This window comes from Vicugna pacos, chromosome X (assembly GCF_048564905.1).
Source record: "Vicugna pacos chromosome X, VicPac4, whole genome shotgun sequence".
NCBI classification, from domain to species: Eukaryota; Metazoa; Chordata; class Mammalia; order Artiodactyla; family Camelidae; genus Vicugna; species Vicugna pacos.
In genome coordinates this window covers 27,915,614-27,936,955 of record NC_133023.1, presented here as the reverse complement: position 1 = coordinate 27,936,955, position 21,342 = coordinate 27,915,614, and the positions used below count along the sequence as shown (strand labels likewise).

General features: G+C 32.5%; 1 protein-coding gene across 1 annotated transcript in view; it reads right to left on the bottom strand.

Annotated features, from left to right (window-relative positions):
* Positions 1 to 21,342, bottom strand: part of CFAP47 (cilia and flagella associated protein 47) — a 421,952-nt gene that overhangs the window by 59,524 nt on the left and 341,086 nt on the right. The window contains exon 57 of the mRNA XM_072956043.1: positions 14,522 to 14,620. Within this exon, the coding sequence (XP_072812144.1) occupies positions 14,522 to 14,620 (99 nt within the window). The remainder of the gene's footprint in view (positions 1 to 14,521; positions 14,621 to 21,342) is intronic.

Here is a 21,342-nt window from a genome sequence, read left to right as displayed (position 1 = left end):
ATTTTTTTCTTTAATCGCTAAAGATGTCACTCCATTATCATCTAGATTGCATGGTTTATGAAGAGAAGTCTTTTCTGTATGTAACGTGCCTTTTTTTAAACAGAAAAATCTGGCTACTTTCAAGATTTTTGTTTTGTTATGTGTTTTTAGCAGTTTAAATATGATTTTCCTAGGTTAAAAAAACTGACTTATTATATTTCCAAATGTTTCTTCTTCTCATCTGTGGTATTCTTACTATCTCTCTGCCTTCTTGAATTACAAGTATGTAGGACTGTCAGATATTGTTTCTACAACTCTTCAATGTTCTCTTTTTTCCTGTCTTACTTTCTCTTTAAGTTAGTGGAATTTTTATTGCCCTAACTTGAAAATTCCAGATTCTTTCCTTGACTGTGTTAAATCTGCCAATTAATCCAAGGCATTATTTATACCTTTTCTCTGTGTTTTCATTTCTAACATTATTGATTCTTTTAAAAAATAATTTCCATTCCATTGCTGAAATTAATCCAATCTGTTACCTTATCCATCTTTTTCATTCATATTAGTCATAGTCATTTGAATGCCTTATCAAATAGTGTGAACATCTGTGCCATGTCACAGCTCAGGTCTACGTAACTGATTTTTTTTTTCCTTGAGAAGTGTTATTTTCTCCTTGTCATTTATATGTCTCATAATTTTTTAGCTGAGAGTGATACAATTTTGCTTAGTGTGGGGGCTAGTTTGCCAAAGAGTTTTTTTCTTAATGTCTGTTCCACCTTCAGCTTTGGGCCTTCCCTTCATGCTGGACCTCATACAGGGTCTGCCTCTTGTAACCTGTTCAGTGTTACTTGTGACTCAGTGCTTGGTAATCTTGCAGTGGAACTGGTGAGGCCAGTGTTCTCTGCAGTTCTGATTAAGCCTGATTCTTATGCAGGCATCATGTCCCCTGGTCTTAGGGATGTGATCTTCTCAGTTTTATTGCTCCTGTGCGAGCTGTTTTTCTACGTCTTACATATGTTCCTGCTCCTTCCCAAGATTAGAAGGTTTTTACCTCTATCCTTCTTCCAGCTGAAATGGGTTTTTAACCTCTTCCCTAAAGGCTACAGTATTTGTTGTTCCTCACCATGTAGGTTAAGGCTTTTGTTTCATAGGAATATAGAAAAGAGTCCAAGAAGATTTTCATTCCTTTCTCAGAAACTCTGCAGGCCCTCCTTCTAGTCTGCACCACAAAGGATAATTTTTCAGAAGTTTCTCCAGTCTTGTGTGTGAGTGCCTGTTAGGTTTTAGGAGGGAAAGCTTCTGAGGGTTTTACTGTCCCTCTATCTTAAACCCTTGGGATCTTTCTACTCCTTTGTCAGTGAACATTAAGTATCCCAATTCTCCCAACTCTTTAGCTGAACTCTTCTTACAAGTGTGCCACTACAGTTCGATCCACAGATAAGACAGTACTTGTATCTAATACCTCTCTGCAGACACTAGTCTGCTTAGATTTTGGGCCAGTTGATTTCTCTGTGACTTCAACTTTTGATTTTTAAAAAGAATATGACCTTTCAGTTTTTCCATCTTTTCATTGTTGTTATGAGTGTGAACAGTCCGTTTTATATTACTAAACATTTAAACAGTGCTGAGCAGAACCTGGAAATGCCAAGGGCCAGGTTTTTTAAATGAGACAACTTAAAAGGTCTAGCTGTTTCTTGCCTAAGGTTGTATTAGTTGGTGGCAGGGTAGAGTTCACTGTAATCACTTCAACAAAACCCTATATCTAAAAACCATTTACTGGGTCATTAAAATATTTCATTACAAAGAAACTTTCTCTGAAACATATTTCTCTTAAATGGTATTTAAGATAATGGAATTTCGTTTATACAGCGATACCTAAGGATGTACTGATTTTTAATCCATTTTGGTCTATTTCTCTTTTGGAGATGCTGATTTTATTTTTTGAAGTCATTTTATTAAAAATATGTTTTAAAGGTAGCAGCTTTTATTTCTTGATGAAATGGATTTTCACTGGCAAGGAATTATGTATATATTCTTTTAAAATGCTAGTATTTTATACTTCACAAAATATCCAGTGAGTAATAACTGAGAAAAGACGGTTGTTCTTTTAAAACTATTAAATTCTAAAATATATATTCTTTGAGTATGTAACTTCTCTTGATTATAGCAAAAATTTCAAAATTAGAAGAATATCAATATTAACAATGAAAGAGGCAGCAACAATAAAAGCAAAATTATTATCCGACATATTTGTATATTATCCTACCTGTATAAAGTGATTTGAGAAAGAGTTTTGGTTTCATGTTTATTATCTGGATTAGTACTTGAATTAGAATACTGTTTTGTTCGTACAAATGGCCAATAGGCACATGAAAAAGTGCTCAGTATCGCTAATTATCAGAGAAATGCAAATCAAAACTACAGTGAGGTACCACCTCACTCCAGTCAGGATGACCAATATTAAAAAGTCTACAAACAATAAATGCTGGAGAGGGTGTGGAGAAAAGGGTACCCTCCTACACTGTTGGTGGGAATGTAGTTTGATGCAGTTGCTATGGAAACAGTATGGAGGCCATAAAAAAACTGAAAATAGACTTACAATATGATCCAGCAATTCCACTCCTGTGTATATATCTAGAGGGAACTTTAATTCAAAAAGATACATACACCCCAATGTTCACAGCAGCACCATTTACAATAGCCAAGACACGAAAACCACTTAAAGGTCCACTGACAGATGGAGAGATAAAGCTGTGGTATATTTACACAATGGAATACTACTCAGCCATAAAAATAACAAAACAATGCCACTTGCAGCAACATGGATGGACCTGGAGATTGTCATTCTAAGTAAAGCCAAAAGAGAAAGAAAAATACCATATGATATCACTTATATGTGGAATCTAAAAAAAAAAAAGACAAATTAACTTACTTACAAAACAGAAACAAGACTCACAGACATAGAAAACAAACTTATGGTTACCAGTGGGGGAAGTGGGTAGGAAGGGATAAATTGGGAGTATGAGATTTGCAGATACTAATATACATAAAATAGAAAAACAAGTTCCTGCAGTATAGCACAGGGAACCATATTCAATATTTTGTAGTAATTTATGGTGAAAAAGAATATGAAAATGAATGTATGTATGTTCATATATGATTTAAGCACTATACTGTACACCAGAAATTGACAGAACATTGTAAACTGACTATACTTCAATAAATACATATATATATATATGTACAAAAAAGAATATTGTATTGTTGAATCATCACTGGCATAACTCATATTGCTTAAAGATATACTTTCTCATTTTGAGGATTATACTTTATACATAAACATCACAAATATAAAAAAAAGAAAATTTTTATTTTTTCATTCTGGAGAAAGATTTTGGCTTGCACTCCCTGGCAATAATGTAACCGAGTTGTAACTATGAAATCCTCTCCTGAGAATTTATGAAACCATTTTGTGAAAACAAGCATTTAAGTGGACTGATAAGTGTCATCATTTAAATATTACAGACAGGCAATAAAGTAGAAGAGAAAATGCATCACTTACCAAAAGGTACATATAAAACTGTAAGAATTATCTTTTTAAGATGGATTAATAAAGTCAATGATAGTATTTTGATCTTACTTCCCAGATACTCTATGCTCACAATGGGCTATTTTTTAGGCAACATCAAAATTAATACTTTATAGCCCTGGTTTTTGATGTATCATATTGAGAATAAAGAAATGGACTAGCCATATGAGATATTAGCACACACTATAAAAACCATAATTTAAAAATAGTTACTGGGTGATTATAACAAAATTAATGAAAAAACAAAATTATAAAAAATAAACTTTGAAACGTGTTTATGAATATATTATTTCAGTAACATGTATCAATTAATATATTTCATAACTAATATATTAAATAGTTAATGTGTTTAAATTGCATCAGTATATTATATTATGATAATATATCCATATAAATTGTTGATTTGCATTAATTTTAATAATATACAAGACATAATTTATATCTTAATTATCTTAGTGGTGTTTCCATTTAGTGGGAAAGGGCTGGTTTATTTCACAAATGATACAATTACAACTCGATACCTAGCTAAAGGGAAAACAAATGGGAAATTCTGCATACCAAATACAAAGATAACTTACAGATGAATTATATATTTAAATATTTTTGAAAAACTCTACAAGTCTTGGAAAAAATTTTAGTAGTCTATTTTCATAGTTTTTGAAGGAGAAAACCTTTCTAACCAAGAGAGGTGACCTAAGGAATATAAAAGACAGGATTATTTAATCATAACATTACAAAAAAGCTTATGGGAGAAACACTACAATCAAACACAATAAGCAAATAATAGATTGAAAGAATTATCTCTCAGGGAGATATCAAGAAGTTTTTTAAGTTGAAAAGGAGGGAACATTACCAAATTTATTTTATGAAGCCATTATCACCCTGATATCAAAACCAGACAAAGATACCACAAAAAAAGAAAATCACAAGCAAATATCTTTGATCAATTCATAGATGCAAACATCCTCAACAAAATACTAGCAAACCAAATCGAACAATATATAAAAAGGATCACACACTGTGATCAAGTTGGATTCAGCCTAGGGTCACAAAGATGGTTCAACATAAAAAAAAAATCAATCAGTGTGATACATAAGATTAACAAAAGAAAAGACAAAAACCACAGGATCATCTTAATAGATGAAGAAAAAGCATTTGACAAAATCCAATATCCATTCATGATAATAACTCTCACTAAAGTGGGTATAGAGGGAACATATCTCAACATAATAAAAGCCATTTATAACAAACTCACAGCCAACATAATGTTTAATGATGAAAAGCTGAAAGTATGCCCACTAAATTCAGGAACAAAACAAGGATGACCACTCTCACCACTTCTATTCAACACAGTACTGGAAGTCCTAGCCACAGCAATCAGAAAAGAAAAAGAAATTAAAATTATTCAAATTGGAAGGGAAGAGGTACAAGTGTCAATTTGTGGATGACATAACACTCTACATAGAAAACACTAAACTCTCCACACAAAAATTATTAGAACTAATAAATGAACAAGGCAGCAGAATACAAGATTAATATACAGAAATCTGTTGCATTTCTTTACACTAAGAATGAAATGTCAGAAAGAGAAAGTAAAAAACTAATTCCATTTAAAAATCACAACAACAACCAAAAAACTTAGGAATAAATCTAGCCAAGGAGGTGAAAGATCCATATGCTGATAACTATAAAACACTAATAAAGGAAACTGAAGATGATTCAAAGAAATGGAAAGATATCCCATGCTTGTATACTGGAAGAATTAACATCATTAAAAATGGCCATACTATCCAAAGCAATACATAGATTTATTGCAATTCTTATCAAAATACCCATGACATTTTTCACAGAAATAGAACAAATAATCCTAAAATGTATATGGAACCACAAAAGACCCAGAATTGCCAAACCAATACTGAAGAAAATGAAGCTGGAAGAACAACCCTCCCAGGCTTCAGACAAGCTACAGTAATCAAAACAGCATGGTATTAAGCACAAAAACAGACTTATACATCAGTGGAACAGAAAAGAGAGGCCAGAAATAAACCCACACATCTACAGTCAATTAATCTTTGACAAAAGAAGAAAGAATATACAATGAAGAAAAGACAGTCTCTTCAACAAGTGGTGTTGAGAAACCTGGACAGCAGCATGTAAATCAATGAAATCAGAATACACACTCACATCATACACAAAAAAAAGCTCAAACGGTTTAAAGTACTAAATATAAGACATGACAATACAAAACTTCTAGAAGAGAACATAGGCAAAACATTCTCTGACATAAATGGTATCCATGTTTTCTTAGGTCAGTCTCCCAAGGCAAAGGATTTGTAAAAATAAAAAAACGGGACCTACTCAAACTTAAAAGCATTTGTACAGCAAAGGAAACCATCAACAAAGTGGAAAAACAACCTACACACTGGGAGAAAAATATCTGCAAATGATGTAACTGACAAGGAATTAATTTCCAAAATATACAAATAGCTCATACAACTCAATATCAAACAAACAACCAACCCAATCAAAAAATGGGCAGAAGACCTAAATAGACATTTCTCCAAAGAAGACACACAGATGGCCAACAAGCTCATGAAAAGATGTTCAACATTGCTAATTATTAAATACAAATCAAAACCACAATGATGCATCACCTTACACTGGTCATGATGACTATCATCAAAAAGACTACAAATAATAAATGCTGGAGAGGGTGTGTAGAAAAGGAAACCCTCCTACATTGATAGGAATGTAAATTCACATAGCCATTATGAAAAACAGTAGGGAGGTTCCTTAAAAAACTAAAAATAGAGTTACCATATGATCCAGCAATCTCACTCCTGGGTATGTATCTGGAATAGATGAAAACTCTAATGCAAAAAGATATGCGTACCCCAATGTACACAGCAGGACTATTTATAATAGCCAAGACATGGAAACAACCCAGTGTCCATCGAGAGATAACCAGCTTATGAAGATAAGTTATGGAACACTACTCAGCCAAGAAAAAGAATGAAATACTGGCATCTGCAGAAATATGGTTGGACCTAGGGAATATTATACTTAGTGAAGTAAGTCAGTCAGAGAAAGACAAATGTTATGTGACATCACTTCTATATGGAATATAAAAAATCATACAAATCAATCTACATACAAAATAGACTCACAGACACAGAAAACTTATGGCTACCAAAGGAGAAAGGGAGGAGAGGAGAGATGAATTAGGAGTACAGGACTAACAGATACAAACTACTGTACATAAAATAGATTAGCAACAAGGATTTACTGTTATAGCACAGGGAACTACATGCAATATTTTACAATAACCTGTAACAGAAAATGATCTGAAAAAGAAAAAATACATGTAACTGAATCACTTTGCCGTATACCTTAAACTCAGGAAATACTGTAAATCAATTATATTTCAATTAAAAATGTTGCTTATTTGATGATATAGAAAAGTTTTAGAAATTACTGGCAGATGTACAACAACCTAATATCATTTAAAAGGGGCACTTTCTGCCAGGAATCTTTATCTAACCAGAAGTAGGATTCCCTAACAATGTGAATACTCTGAAGACAACAATCTAAATTGAAGCTCTAAATCTTTCCTTCTAAATCAGAGATAAAATTTAATTAGCCCTCACAGAAATTATTAACATTGTGTAAAATGTTTTGAGTAGTGTGCTAATCCTTTTACCACTGCATCATAGAATATCAAGAGTACTAAAGTCATTATACAATAATACTTCCAATTATATTAATCTTTCTCATGAAAATGATGAAAGGTTTTCTATTCTTGAGCAGAGAAAAGTGTCATCATTTTAAGTAAAGACTTTTTGTTATCTAGGAAGTAGTAAGAGAAAATATAATACTGAGCTGTTACACTTACAATCAGTAATAAAATATGAAATATAAATAATCAGAAAAGTAGCTTGTATTATGTGGCAACAAACTGCCTATTTTCTGTTGCTCTAATATCACATAAAGAATAAGATATATTGTTAATACTATTGCTATTTTAACAGGTGATCTAAAGTGGTTCTGAGCATAATTCATCCATTAGAACACATGAAAAAATATTTTAAAAATAAAATTTAAATGTTTCTGAAAGCACAAAGCTGATGAACTAGTGAAAAATACATAAAATGGCATCTACACAAAGATTCAATATTGCAGAAACGGCACTTCTTCCTGCATGTATAAACTTATCATGTAAATTATAAATTTAAAATAATCCCAATAAATTTTCTATTGGGTTTTCTCTAGAGGTGGTCAAGTTTATTATAAGGTTCATATAGAGAAATAAACAGGGAAGAATAGCCGATAAAATCTTAAAAAGTGGAAGTAATATGAGAGAGCTACCTTTAACACATAATAAAGCACATTATAAAGTCTAATTAAAACAGTGTAGCTTTGGCTCTTAAAAGCAGATCAGTGGAATAGTAGAGATAACCTAGAAAGTACCTAAGTACATATGGCAGTGTAGTCTATGATAATGTTGGCATATCAAATCAGTAGGGATTAGATGGGCTTCTAAATAAATCTCAAAGAAATAGATAGCCATTTGGATAAATCAGATAGAGAGAAATACCATGTTCTTGGAGTGAAAGACTCATTAACTCAGTATTTATAAGATGCCAGTTGCCCCCAGATCAATGTATAGTCTCAATACAATTGAAGCAAAAGTCCTAACAGGGGTATGTGTGTGTATCTGTGTGCCTGTGTGTGTTTGGAAATTAACTAGCTGATTCTGAAATTACTATGAAAGTGCAAACGATTTAAAATAACTATGAAAATCTTGAAGAGGAAAAACTTGAAGGATTTATGTTACCACATATTAAGATTTGCCATATAGCCATAGTAGTTAAGACATAAGGTATTGGGGCAAGGTTATAGGACTAGACAACCACAACTGAACAGAGTACAGAAACAGACTCATACATATACTGCCACTGGATTTAGGAGAAGTGTCACAGCAATTCAGTCAAGGAAAGGATGGCTTTTTCTATAAATGGTGCTAGGACAATCTGGTATACATAATGAATAAAATGAACCTTGACCCCAACAGCTTACCATATTTAAAATTAGTATCAGGAAAAGTAAACAATAACGCTTCTAGTAAAAAGAGGAATATATCTTCATGACTTTATGACTCAAGCTATCAAGATTATTGACAGTATATAGCACCTAGACAGCAGCTTTCTGGGCGAATTACCTTCAGCTGGAGAGAGTCACCAGGCCAAGGTTAAACTCTTTTCCAGGAGCAGACTACCTTTCATGATGGACTGATGGCGGGGGTGAGGTGGGGGGAAGAGTTGGGGGGTGAGAAAATGAGGTCTAAAATTCTGGTCTTCTCCTCCCAAATTAGGGCAACTCTCTGAAGGGCTATCCTACTTTCGGTGCTTGCCAGGGTGTGAACTGACATCTTTGTTCCCACTGCCCTCTGTTCAGTCTTGCTTCATCCCGTTCCTCCCCCAGCACTGCTGACCCTGAGCGTACCACTCCCTAATACACTTCCTGTACACTAATCTCCTCCTCAGAGACTGCTTCCCAGGAAAACTTCTTTTGCAATAGTGAGATTTAAGATACTTCTGACTGAAACTTGGACAGATATTTAAAATTTTTATTTTATTATTTACTGGTTGATGTTTTACAGCTGTCTTTTATTTATAACAGTATTGTGGAGTTGGGTAAGAGAGCCTGAGACCTACACTGAAACCCAAGCTCCAGCACATATTGTAAGTTTGATCTTGAATAGAACTCCTGCACATCTCAGTATACTCATCTTTAACATAAGGGTATTAATGGAATCTATCTTATAGGGTTGTATGAAGACTAAATGAATTAGTATTTGTAAAGTGCTTAAAATAGTTCTTGAAACAGAGTCCATTGTTACTGTTCATAACAAGTGACACTGTTTTCAATTAAAATACTATTAGGTAAATTGTTATATAGGTGATAAAAGAGAATGCCAAAATTTGCAAAAGTAGTATATGAACAACTGAAATTTGGTGATATTCTTTTAAATTAAAATGTTGAATAAGAGTAGAATATATACAGGATTAGGGATATCAAAAAGGGAGAACAAAGTTGAATTATTTTAAAATATAGATATAAATATAGCTATCTACAAAACTGGATACTTTTAAAATATAGATGTAAATATAGAAATAGATACCTACTCTTCTGTAAGAAATCCTTCTCTAGAAAACTGGTATTCACCAAGGCAACAAGACTATTTCATCAATGAGTAGTTGATGAAGATTAAAATCATTTGCCTAGTCATTGTTTCACCCAGAAAGCAAATGGATTTCAGAAGAAAAATAACTCGTTTATTTCTTCATTCATTTTTCAGAAATATATATCCTGGCATGCACTGGCAGTGTGCTAGGTCTTGTTTCTTCTAAAACTGAAGAAAATCAGGAATCCATCTTTGGGTTTACCTATTTCCATCTATATAAATAATATTAATAACCAATACTTGTATCTAATTTTAGTGCTAAGAAACTTCTTCACATACACAATTGTATTTGTTCTTCAAAAAGCATCTTATTAGGTAAAACTGATTTTCATTTTTTCAGGGTCTAGAGAGTGCAGAAACCAGCACAAACTAATGTTACAGTTTGTAACATTTGATGTTACAGTCAAAACCAGAACATAGATTCTCACACTACAAATCTAATGCCCTATCCCTGCAGCTTGGCTCCCTTCCTCAGGTCCTACATCTAATTTTTTACAAATATAGATTTGTAAAGTGGTACCTTACTCCCTCTCCCTATTGCTGCACTATGATATTTAATAATGATCATCCCTTAGCCCCTCCCTGTGTTTTTTTTTTAACTATGACAGTCAGAGGACCCATGAAAATGTTGCAGCTAAGATTTTTTCTCAAGAGTTTAATCTTGATTTCGCTTCAGTGCCATTTGATTACTTCCTAGCAAAAGAGAAAAAGAACACTGCAAGTCTTATACATGTAACAGCTTTGTAGAAGAATGTCTTCTGAGATCACAATTCACCTATACTCTTGTCTCATTCTTGCTTACTTGACCTAAGTAGATCTGTAGACAAGGATGAGCATTAAAGTGAAAACCTGGCAGGTTAAGATTCTTCACTAATAGGAAGACCCTTTTTTCCCTCCTGTCTAATTCTGGACAACAGTTTTAAGAGAAAGATGACAAAAAGAACAGTGAATCTACTAAAAACAAAATGAAGTATTTAGTTATCTATAGCCTAGTATGGAGCTCATTTTAAGGAAGAAAAATTCTAGGAAAAAAAAGGTTGCCTTAGAGGAATGAAATGGATGTGAATGTCTTTTTCCAATGTAAAAAGAGTGTCAATGGCTAGAGTTCTAGTCTTGGTCCATATCTAACTACCTATCTATCTATCTATCCATCCATCCATTCACTCACCCATCCAATTTTATTAAGGGATTTCATAAATGCAAGGGAATTTAAAATTTCAGAAAGTTAATATGAGGAATATTTATAGAAATTATTTTTACCCATGTCCTATCATATATAGATCAAAATGTTATAAAGTTAAGTTGAGACTGGGATGATGCATAGACTAGCTTACCATGGACTGAAGCAGCAGCATTCACATTTGAGGAACATATACTAGTCTTACCAGCTGTCACGTGGTCTCCCTTTAATGCCTAGCACTTAACTGAATTGAACTGAATGCACTGTCACATTATATGGCAAATTGGAGGATACAAGTTTAGAATCTCTCTGCTGAATCAGTTCATCTGACAACATTTACAAAAGTATGTTTTTCAGCCAGATAAATGTTCAAAACACACAGCATTCCCTTTAAGTGGAAATACACAAACCATTTTAAAAAAAGAGAGAGAGAATCCTAGGAAACGCTGTTATAAGGAAATCTTTGTTTAAGCTGGTACTTCCCGAATTTGAGAATAGAACTTGTTTTTTCTTTTCTTTTTTTCCCACATCATAGTTATTTTCATGCCTTGAAATCTGTGTTCCACTCTACACAATCAGGTAAACAGTGATCAAGAATAAGAAAATATTTACAGTTTTCAAATATTCATCAAGGAAATGTTCCATGTAGATGTAGAAAGATTTAGTTTTAAGGATACAAATGCTTTACATGGTATACGAGATTATCCCTAGAGGCAATTTTTACAATATGGCCAACAAATCCCAAAGTTTAAAAATGCCAATAGTAATATAAGAAGCAGAGATCCTATTTCTGTTGTATCCTTAATGTTTATGTTCCCCAAATCATCAGGAACATCCTTAGCATTAGTATTATACCATGTAAGAATACCAGACCAAATAAGAAGTTTATAGAAAATAAATAAACCCCTTTGGCGATCTTATTATATAGATCAGCAGGGAATATATTTTGAACTATCAACCCACTGCACAGGCAGGGTATCCACTAATCGAAAAATTCAGCAGAAAACTGTATTAAATTTGAAAACCATCTAAAGACAGTAAGACCAATATAAATTATAATTAAGAAAGTGCATTTATAATTTCTATTTTTCAAATTAGAAAATTTTAAATTGGAACACAAAATGTTGGTTTCTGTGTTGCACAGAAATTACATTACATATAATTACCAACTGGGTTATTTAGTTTTTAATTTGAAAATAGCTTAAAAGTCACTTCCTGCAGAACAAAAGTCCAGCAATTTTAAAAAAATAAATAAAAACCAACCAAAGTCATTTCAGTATATAAGCAGTTCAAAATTAGTAAACAAAAATGAAAATTTTATAAACTAATGCAATAAGGCTGTTGACTTTGGTAAAATAAACAATAATTTCCATAATTCCCATCAACAATTCTATGTTTAAAGTAGATGATTTCCCACCATTTTATGTATGTATGTATCTTTTGATCACCATTACCCATTATTTGTATTACTTAAATCAGAGTACTGCCACAGGAAGCTTTATGTTGTTGTCATGCAAAAACGGACTTTATTATTATTGAGGAAATGAATGGTCCTGGGTAAGAAGACTAAATATTGTAAAGATGTAGGTCTCAAATTTGCCTATAGGTTTAAGGTAATTGCAATCAAATGTTACTTGGACTTTTTGGAACTTGTTAAAAGACTGTTCTAAATTTTTTCTAGAAGGATAAATAAATGATAAAAGGAAAGTAATGATTTAAATGACAATGAAAAAGGAAATAAAATAAGAAAACATAAAACTGAAGGATTTAAACTGTATGGCACTGGAATGAGACCTGAAATACAGATCTATACGAGACAATACATATAATCTGAATATAGGATATCACGCTGCAAAAATAAAACAACAGAATAATAATTACTATTCAATGAAAAGATGAAGATCTTGCTAGTTAAATAAGGGGGATCAAATTATATTGTGATTACATAGCAAAAAGGCAAAATCTGAATGAATTAAAGGAGCAAATGAAAAAGACGCTTACCTACCTATAACTCTTTCCCCATTATAAACAAAGTAGAAGAAGAAAAAAAGAAAATATATGCAAATTTTCGTTGGATTTCATAATGCAGAAAGACTTTGAAAGTGTAGAATCAATGGAAGAAATTTTAAAAAAAGAAAATGTCACAAATATTTAATGGATAAGTAAAATTAAAATTTAAGCAGACATATAAATACTTACTACAAATATAACAAAGTTGTTATTTGGCATTAAGGTGGTTTCCAATTTTTTTGCTATTATAAACAATTTAATATCAAACATCTCTGTGGATAAATAACCCATCTTTTGATTATTCCTTGAAAAGGTCTCACCAGAATTGGAATTACTGGGTCAAAAGGGTGATAATTTCTAAGTTGCTTTATGTACATTACAAAATACTTTTCAGACACTATGTAGTGATTTGTACTCCCCAAATCACTGTTTGTTCCAATTTCATTAGTTCCATTAAAATAGAAAAATAAAGAAAAAAGAAAAACTTAGTTGGCTATCATTTAAAGAAGTATCTATTTGAGTATTAGTGACGTGGAACAGATTTTCAGTTATTCTTTGGCCATTTGTACTTCCTCTTTTGTGAACTGTAGGTCATACTCTTTTTAATGCATTGCAAATAAATCGAAAACAAAGATGTTAAAACCAGACACACTGTGGTTGTGGTTCAGCTTTGCCAATAAGCAACTGCTCTGATTTTGTGTAAGCTAATTTTTCTGAACTGTAATCTCCTTGATTCAATAAGAAGAATAATAACACCTACACCATGTAGGTGTTGTGAGAGTTAAATGAAATAAATTAATGAGATTTAGGATGCAGATATAAATGACTATAGCAAATATAAAAGAAAGTCATGAACCCACCTTACATTGGAATGTTATTAGTAGTTACTAATTTTAGTCATTATTTTTGTATTAATTATATTAAGATAATTTGTATTTTATATTTACCATAATTATTATGATAAGTTTTTTGTGACTAAAAATATTTTGAGCAAATTCATATTTTGTAAGCTTTAGATTTTTAAGCAACTTCATTATTTCTTATGTCTTGTATTTTTTTTTCCTGTTCATAAGTATGCAGCTGGGGGTGATCAATATATATAATACAAACAGATATATACCCTCTAATAAATTTTCAGAGAATCATCAGCTTTGTAAAGACACAATTATTTTTCATAAATGTGAGCAGCTTTATTTAGCACACTGGTATTTTCAATTTTCGTAAATCTTTGACACACGCTTTTGTATTAAGTGGTATGACTGTCAACCACTCGAAAATCTCAGAGACAAAATATTTTACAAATTGTATTTATGCATTATGGAATGAAAAACTAAAGATGCAATGAATATACCTAGAGGTTATACTATCCATGCTTTTCTGTCAACTTAGTAAAATTTGTATCAAAAATTTTTATTGTATATTTAATTTTCATGAAATATTTATTAACACAAGACATATAGTTCATCATTTCTGAAATATGACAGCATATAGAATGACAGAATATAAGGTAAAAATCCTGTACCTTTTGTGTGACTCAGACCATGAAACTTGAAGGCAGAAGTCTTTTCAAAGAAGCTGTCCCAGTACTGAGCCATGACAAGATTCTTGGGCCTTTCATGAGCTAATGACAATAATAAAGAGATATTACACTTCAATGTGACCTTCAAGAGGAAAAACATCAGTGGAGATTGAAATAGAATCCAAACCTCCTTCTAACAGGAAATCTTTCAGATGATCATTTTTCAGAGTATATTTTAAAATAAGATTTAAATGCCATTTTGAAGAATATATTCAACATTATTAATAGTTTTCTCTATAATATTAAAAAATAATATAAAATTAACTCATAAATTCTTGGAATTTTACTATAAACTATTCAAATAACAGGTATTAGTGTGAGCTTGTTTGAGCCCACTGTCTAAAAATTGATTGTAGTAGTTAATATTTACATATGCAAAAATATACATTTTACAACATTAATAAGAATTTAAAGTAATAAATATAAAAATCAATCAATTATACAAAACATACCTACAGGCTACATACCAAGTACTTGCTTTTAGTCCTAATACGTATAAAAGATAAAAAGCTCTGTAATGATAGACATTGATAATTTTAAGTATACTGAACCAGATTATCAGCTGATGCCTTGGAAAAGAATGGGAGTGTTGCAACACTTATGAAGGGGATTTTTATAACATATAGGAAAATTGTATATTTATTTATCATTTTGCCCATGAATACCACTTGTAGAAATATACCTTAAATATATACTTAAAATATGAAACAATATGTATATAAAGGCATTATTTGTACAGGAATATGCTTTGCGGTATTATTTGTATAGCAAATTATTGGAAATGATGAAAAGATCTACGTAGTGGAGACTATTTTATATATAAATAACAGTGCAGCAAAAAACTGAGGTACTAAAAACTCACAAAAACCAATGAGAAAAATGTCCATTAAGTATTTTACTATGATTCCAGACACATTATTAGGTGAAATTAGCAAGGGGCAAAAGAAATTATATAGTAGTCTACCTTTGTGTGAGATAGAGGGAGAACTAGAACTATGTGTGTATATATGCATTTATTCATATACACTCATTTTTGCAAAGACACACACAGTATGGATAAATCAGAATCAAATGAAGATGGTCAAGATGGTCATCTATCCAGCTGCTTAAGAATGTAGTGGATGGTAAAGACATGAGAATGAGATTTCTTTAACTAGGACTTCTGATACACTTTTGAGCTTTGAACAATACATGTTTCACAAATTCAGAAACAAAATAAAATTTCAAGAGTTTGAAAAAGCGAATGTTAAAACTGAATTTAAATTAAAAAATAAGGAATCCATCCCTGTATAAACTGTTAACAAAACTACATAGAATAAAGAATTAATTAAAGAATATTTGGGCCACAGTTCTCTGACTGTTCTATTGTCATGCAATATATGCTAGGAGGAAAAAGTAACTGCTGAGATAGCTTTAACTTTGGTAATTTTTGGTTCCTTTTTCTTTTCTTCTCTCTCTTTTTCGTAGTTGTAAGAATATAGTAATTTTGATAAACAAGTTCATACTGTATAGCACAGGGAACTGTATTCAATATCTTGTAGTAACTTATGGTGAAAAAGAATATGAAAATGAATTTATGTATGTTCATACATAACTGAAGCATTATGTTGTACACCAGAAATGGACACAACATTGTAAACTGACTATACTTCAATAAAAATATATAATAAAAAAAGAATATAGTAATTTTGAAAAAATAAGGGGTATATGGCTATGACACAGCAAATGAGTATTGAACTGATGTGTTGGGAACCAGGTTTTTCATATGGGAGAAGTGAGAGTGAGGTGAATAAAGAACCCTATGGTGTAGGACTGGAAGAGGAGGTATCAGTATGAAATAATGATTTTTAATAATTACATTTCTTTGCTCTGTCCACTGAAAGGGACATCCCAGCAACAATGAGCACATCTAGCAATAAGCACATCTCAGATACTAAATACCTCATTTCTGTCAAGCAAATCTTGGAAATATGCCTAATTCTAGCTTTACAGCAAGTTAAATACAAGGTGCAAGTGGAACATTTTATAGTGCCAGAAAGTAACAAAATGTTCAAAAACTAATGGAGACAATAAAAAAGACAAGGCACTACAGAAGCTTCCAGTGCAGATCAGCTAAGAGAGGCAGACAAAAAAAAGGGGGGAGGGGAGCTGATTTTCTATCTCTTGCTTGGTAGAAACAGGTGGCACTCAAATTCTCTTGTTGGGGTAGCAGGCTGAGGGAAAGGGTAGCCAGGGTAGAGTTGATTATAAATATATATAAAAACATGTTTTAACAACATTCTGTAAGAAACTTCTTCAAATTTAATTATGTAGGTAATCTGAAAGACAAAGAATAGAAAAAGATGTACCATGTAAATAAATGTTAATTTTAAAAAATAGGAATGCTTACATTAATATCACATAAGGCAAACTTTAGAGAAAATAAAATTCCTTGAGACAAAGAGGGACAATAGATAATTAGAAAATACCAATACACCAGAAAGACATACAATCCTTATGTGTCTATAACAGAGCCTCAACTTATATGAAGCAAAAATCAATGGAGCTAAAAGAAGAAATAAACAAATACACCATTTTAGTTATACATTTTAATAGCCCTCTCTCAGCAACTGGTAGAGAAATCTAATAGTCAGAAAATCAGCAAGGACACAGAAGATCCAAACAACAAAATTAACTGACAGAATTTAAATAATATAAGTAGAACACTTCACAAAACAACAGCAGAATCCATATTTTTTTCAAGCTTCTATGGGACATTCACCAAGATAGACCACATCCTGGGTCATAAAACAAACCTCAATAAATTTAAAATACTCTAAATGATGATGAATGATATAGATTGTGCTCTTCTGACTATAATGGAATAAATAACAGAAAGAAAAAAAGAAAAAAAGGGGGTCTGGAGGTGTTGTTTTCCAGTCTGCTCTGGTACTATTCTTTCAATGAATGTCTTCTCAAAACCAATAAAGATTTGCTATAATTCAAAAACTCAGCAAACAAGTTCAGTAGTCCTCAATGCAAAAGAGAAATGGAAAAAGAGAGATTATTCTTTTCTGTTGATATAAGAGCTATGAATTTATACAGACACTAGCTGTAGTATTTTTAAATTGCTTGTAAAAGCAATTAAATTCCTACTAGAGATCTGGATACAGAGAAATTCAGAGAAGGAAGACAGAGTCATTTCTGTTAACATTTTTGGGTTTTTTGGTTATTTTCCCAGCCTCAGGGACATTACTCGGAAATATGACAATGACATTGTTTTAAACAGAGAGATCACGTAGCCTCCCTGAATAAAGAGTGGGCCATCAGATAACACAGTGAGTGATCAAAGAATCATAGAATCACTAGCTAGAAGCAAACTTAGAGATTATCTGGTACATCCTTCAGTGTGTTAGGAGATAGAGAAGACAAAAAATATACAGAGAGATGTTTCTTGCCCAAGTTCACACTTGTGTCTTCCAATTTTAAATCTCTACACATTTTTATACATTGAATGTTTTGTGATTAAATGCAACAGTGTGATGGGGATTTGACAGTATTGCAATTATGTTGGAGAAAGTTCTTTTTCTAAGGCCATACATGCTTTAGAGATGAAATTATATGTCTAGAGATAGAGAAAGGATATAAAGCAAGTTCCCCAAAAGTTAACAGTTGATGAAAGAGATGAATCTGTATGAAAAGTACAGGGCTATTCATTGTACTGTGCTCATCTGTAGCTGTGACATTTTTCAAAACAAAAAGTTGTGTCCTATGGAAAGGGGATTAAAGACTAAATAAAAAAAAAAAAACCAAGAAAAAAGCCACCTACAGCTTTATTAAATGGAAGCACATTTTATTATTTGTAAAATGGGATTTGTATATGATGAACTATTGGATCATGAAAAAAATTATAAATTACATGTATTTAATTCTCTATGAAAAGGAGATCAGTTTATTGACATTAAATATATGAGTTGATGACACTACGTGGAAATATTTTACAAGTAAATACACATACATTGAAATGAAGGCTGAAAAACATTTACTAAATGAGGTATATTTTGAGACCACTATGTAAAGATCAACATTTCTGAAAGTGTAGTCTTCTGACAGCCTGCATTGGAATAACTTGTGATGGTCTTACCCCAAACATAATGAATTAGAATAACTGAGTGCGGACCTGGAAATTTAAATTTTGATAAGTTTCCAATTACTGCTTACTGAATTTTAAGAGCTACTAAAGGAGAAAAAAGGAATTCCAAAGATTAAAGCTCCCAAACAGTACCTAAAAATAATTAAATTATAAGCAAGTTGAGTCTCAGATTACTTGCCTGAAAAGTGGCTGTAACAATCATTTTACATCTACTTTTCCATAGAACAAGAGTGTTACCTATTTGTTATGAGCAAAGCAAACTACGACAAATAACCCGATTAAACTAAAACATAAAGTGACTGTTACATATTTCCCTGCCCATCAATCTCAAATCACCCAGTACTGCTTATTTGTTAAATCAAATATTTAAATAGTTGACCGTCTGAATTTGGGAGATTTTTTGAGAGTGTGGGACTCCTTCTTACACCTATTTATCTCTCTTCTGTATAAAGCTATGCACACCCTGACTGGCAATGATCACTACACATTTAACATAAATACGTATTCAACTCTGGAGGTACTTTAGATAAGATTCAGAGGGCCTCCAGGGCCAAAATTTTCATAAACTAATTTTAATGTGTGAAATCAAATGCACTGGGTATTGCCCCTCCACATCCCATAAGTGTGATTAACTTATCATAACTGTGCTATATTAGTACTTTGTTTACATTTTATCAACTCCCAAAGTGGAAGTTGATATTTGATAATTATATCAATTGGCACGCACACCTTTATCCCTACTGTTATTTTGTTCTGCTCTTCAATAAAACTACTGACATCTGGAAAAGAGTCCACTTATACTGAAACATTAGAATCAAACCATTAACATTGCATTTAAATTTGGATTAAGTAAAAGATTCACTAATCTCAAGACTATTGCTACTTTAATAGAAGTAATCAAAGCAACTACTTGCATGCATCAATTACTGCTTCATGCATTCATGTAACTTTTGGGTATATAATCCATAGTGATATTTCACAAGGAGAATACCACACAAAGTCAAAATACAAAGTGTATATATGTTTGTGTATATGTATATTCCAAACATGAGGTAGTTGTGAAATGTGCATATGACAGTTTTCAGCACAAAACAGATGTTTGATAAATAGCCAGTGATGGAATATTCAATTCCTGCTTTATCAACATACATGCCAAGACTGAAATACTCATTTAGGTGGGAAGAAATCTATGAATTAACATAACCCCTGCCATTAGCAAGCACATAAATTAGCAGGTTTGTAATATGGTTATATGAGCAAGGGCACAGACATACATATAATGGAGATGTGTCCTCAAATTCTTAACGTGTACATTGGGCCCTAATTTGTAATGTTTTTAACTCAGATCCCTGTTTTCCATTCACTGTTACCTTCCCTCTTTCCATCCTTATTTCCAGCTAAGTAGGAGGTAAATTTACAAGTAGGGGGCTAGGATGGAGGACATAATTATTGACGAGAGAGAACTGTGGGAACTGAGCCCATAGATGCCAGTCACTGAGCAAGGGAACATGTCCTGGCTGAACCCAGAGGCCAATACAGGAAATCCAAGCATGTGTGGATCAGACAGAGCTACTGTATAATGGCAATGTTAAAAAGGGAATGGAGAGCCCCAAAGAGCTGAAAAAGTGTGTCAGGAGGGACATTCAGGGGCATTTCTTGAGGTCCTTTGATAGGACAGAGGGAGGCCCCTTTCACTGAGATCTAGGGGGAGGAAGCTAAAAGAAAGGCAAGTGACATTCTTTAGAGCCTTATCAGTACGGGGCTTTTAAAGTACCACTTATAATCAGTCAACTTAGAATGACAGGTGGTCCTGGAGAAGATAGCTAGACATGATGTGTTCAAGACCCTGTTTTATCACTTACTCATTGTATGGCTTCAGGAAATTTCTAAGCCTCAGGTTCCACGTTGAAAAAAACTCCAGAGTCTTTTGTTAAAGATTGGGCATAGCCACAGTGATGCAGAACAAATCCTAGTTTCCTAGGCTACTTGAAAGCTTTTCTGTAGCATTCTGGTCCTCATGGGACTCTTTACTGGCCTGCTTTGCATACATCTCTACTATTCTCCAGGTATTTAGGACATCTCCTCTCTAGCCACCCTATCTCATTCACTTTTTTAAGTTGGCATAGATTAAAATATGAATGGACCCCTGAAATACAATCTTTTTTTATACCCTGCCTTGCATAATGGTCAACTGAAAGAACATACAGAGACAACACACAGGAGAATTAAAGAACTAAACAGAATTTAATTAAACAGAATTAAAAGAGTTTTTTGAATAGCCAAGGGCAGTATTTCTGAGAGAAGGGATCAAAATGAAAAGAGCCAAGATAGCAGCAGCAGAAAAGACATCAGAGAAGTGGGGCAATATAAAAGTGTGATAATGAGTTTACAGTTTTAAAAATATTGCCTTCTTGGAAAAATAGTGAATTTTGAAAGATATGTTTATCTACATATCTTATACATCTATAACTCTATATCTATATGTCTATCTGTCTGTCTGTCTATCTATAAAAGAGATGAGGAAGGCAGGATCTGAAATACTGTGAGATTTCTCACATGCATCAACCCCTCTCTTGGTGCTATATTATGAGTCTTGCTATCAACTTTCCTAAGGGGGTTCTGTGAATTCTGT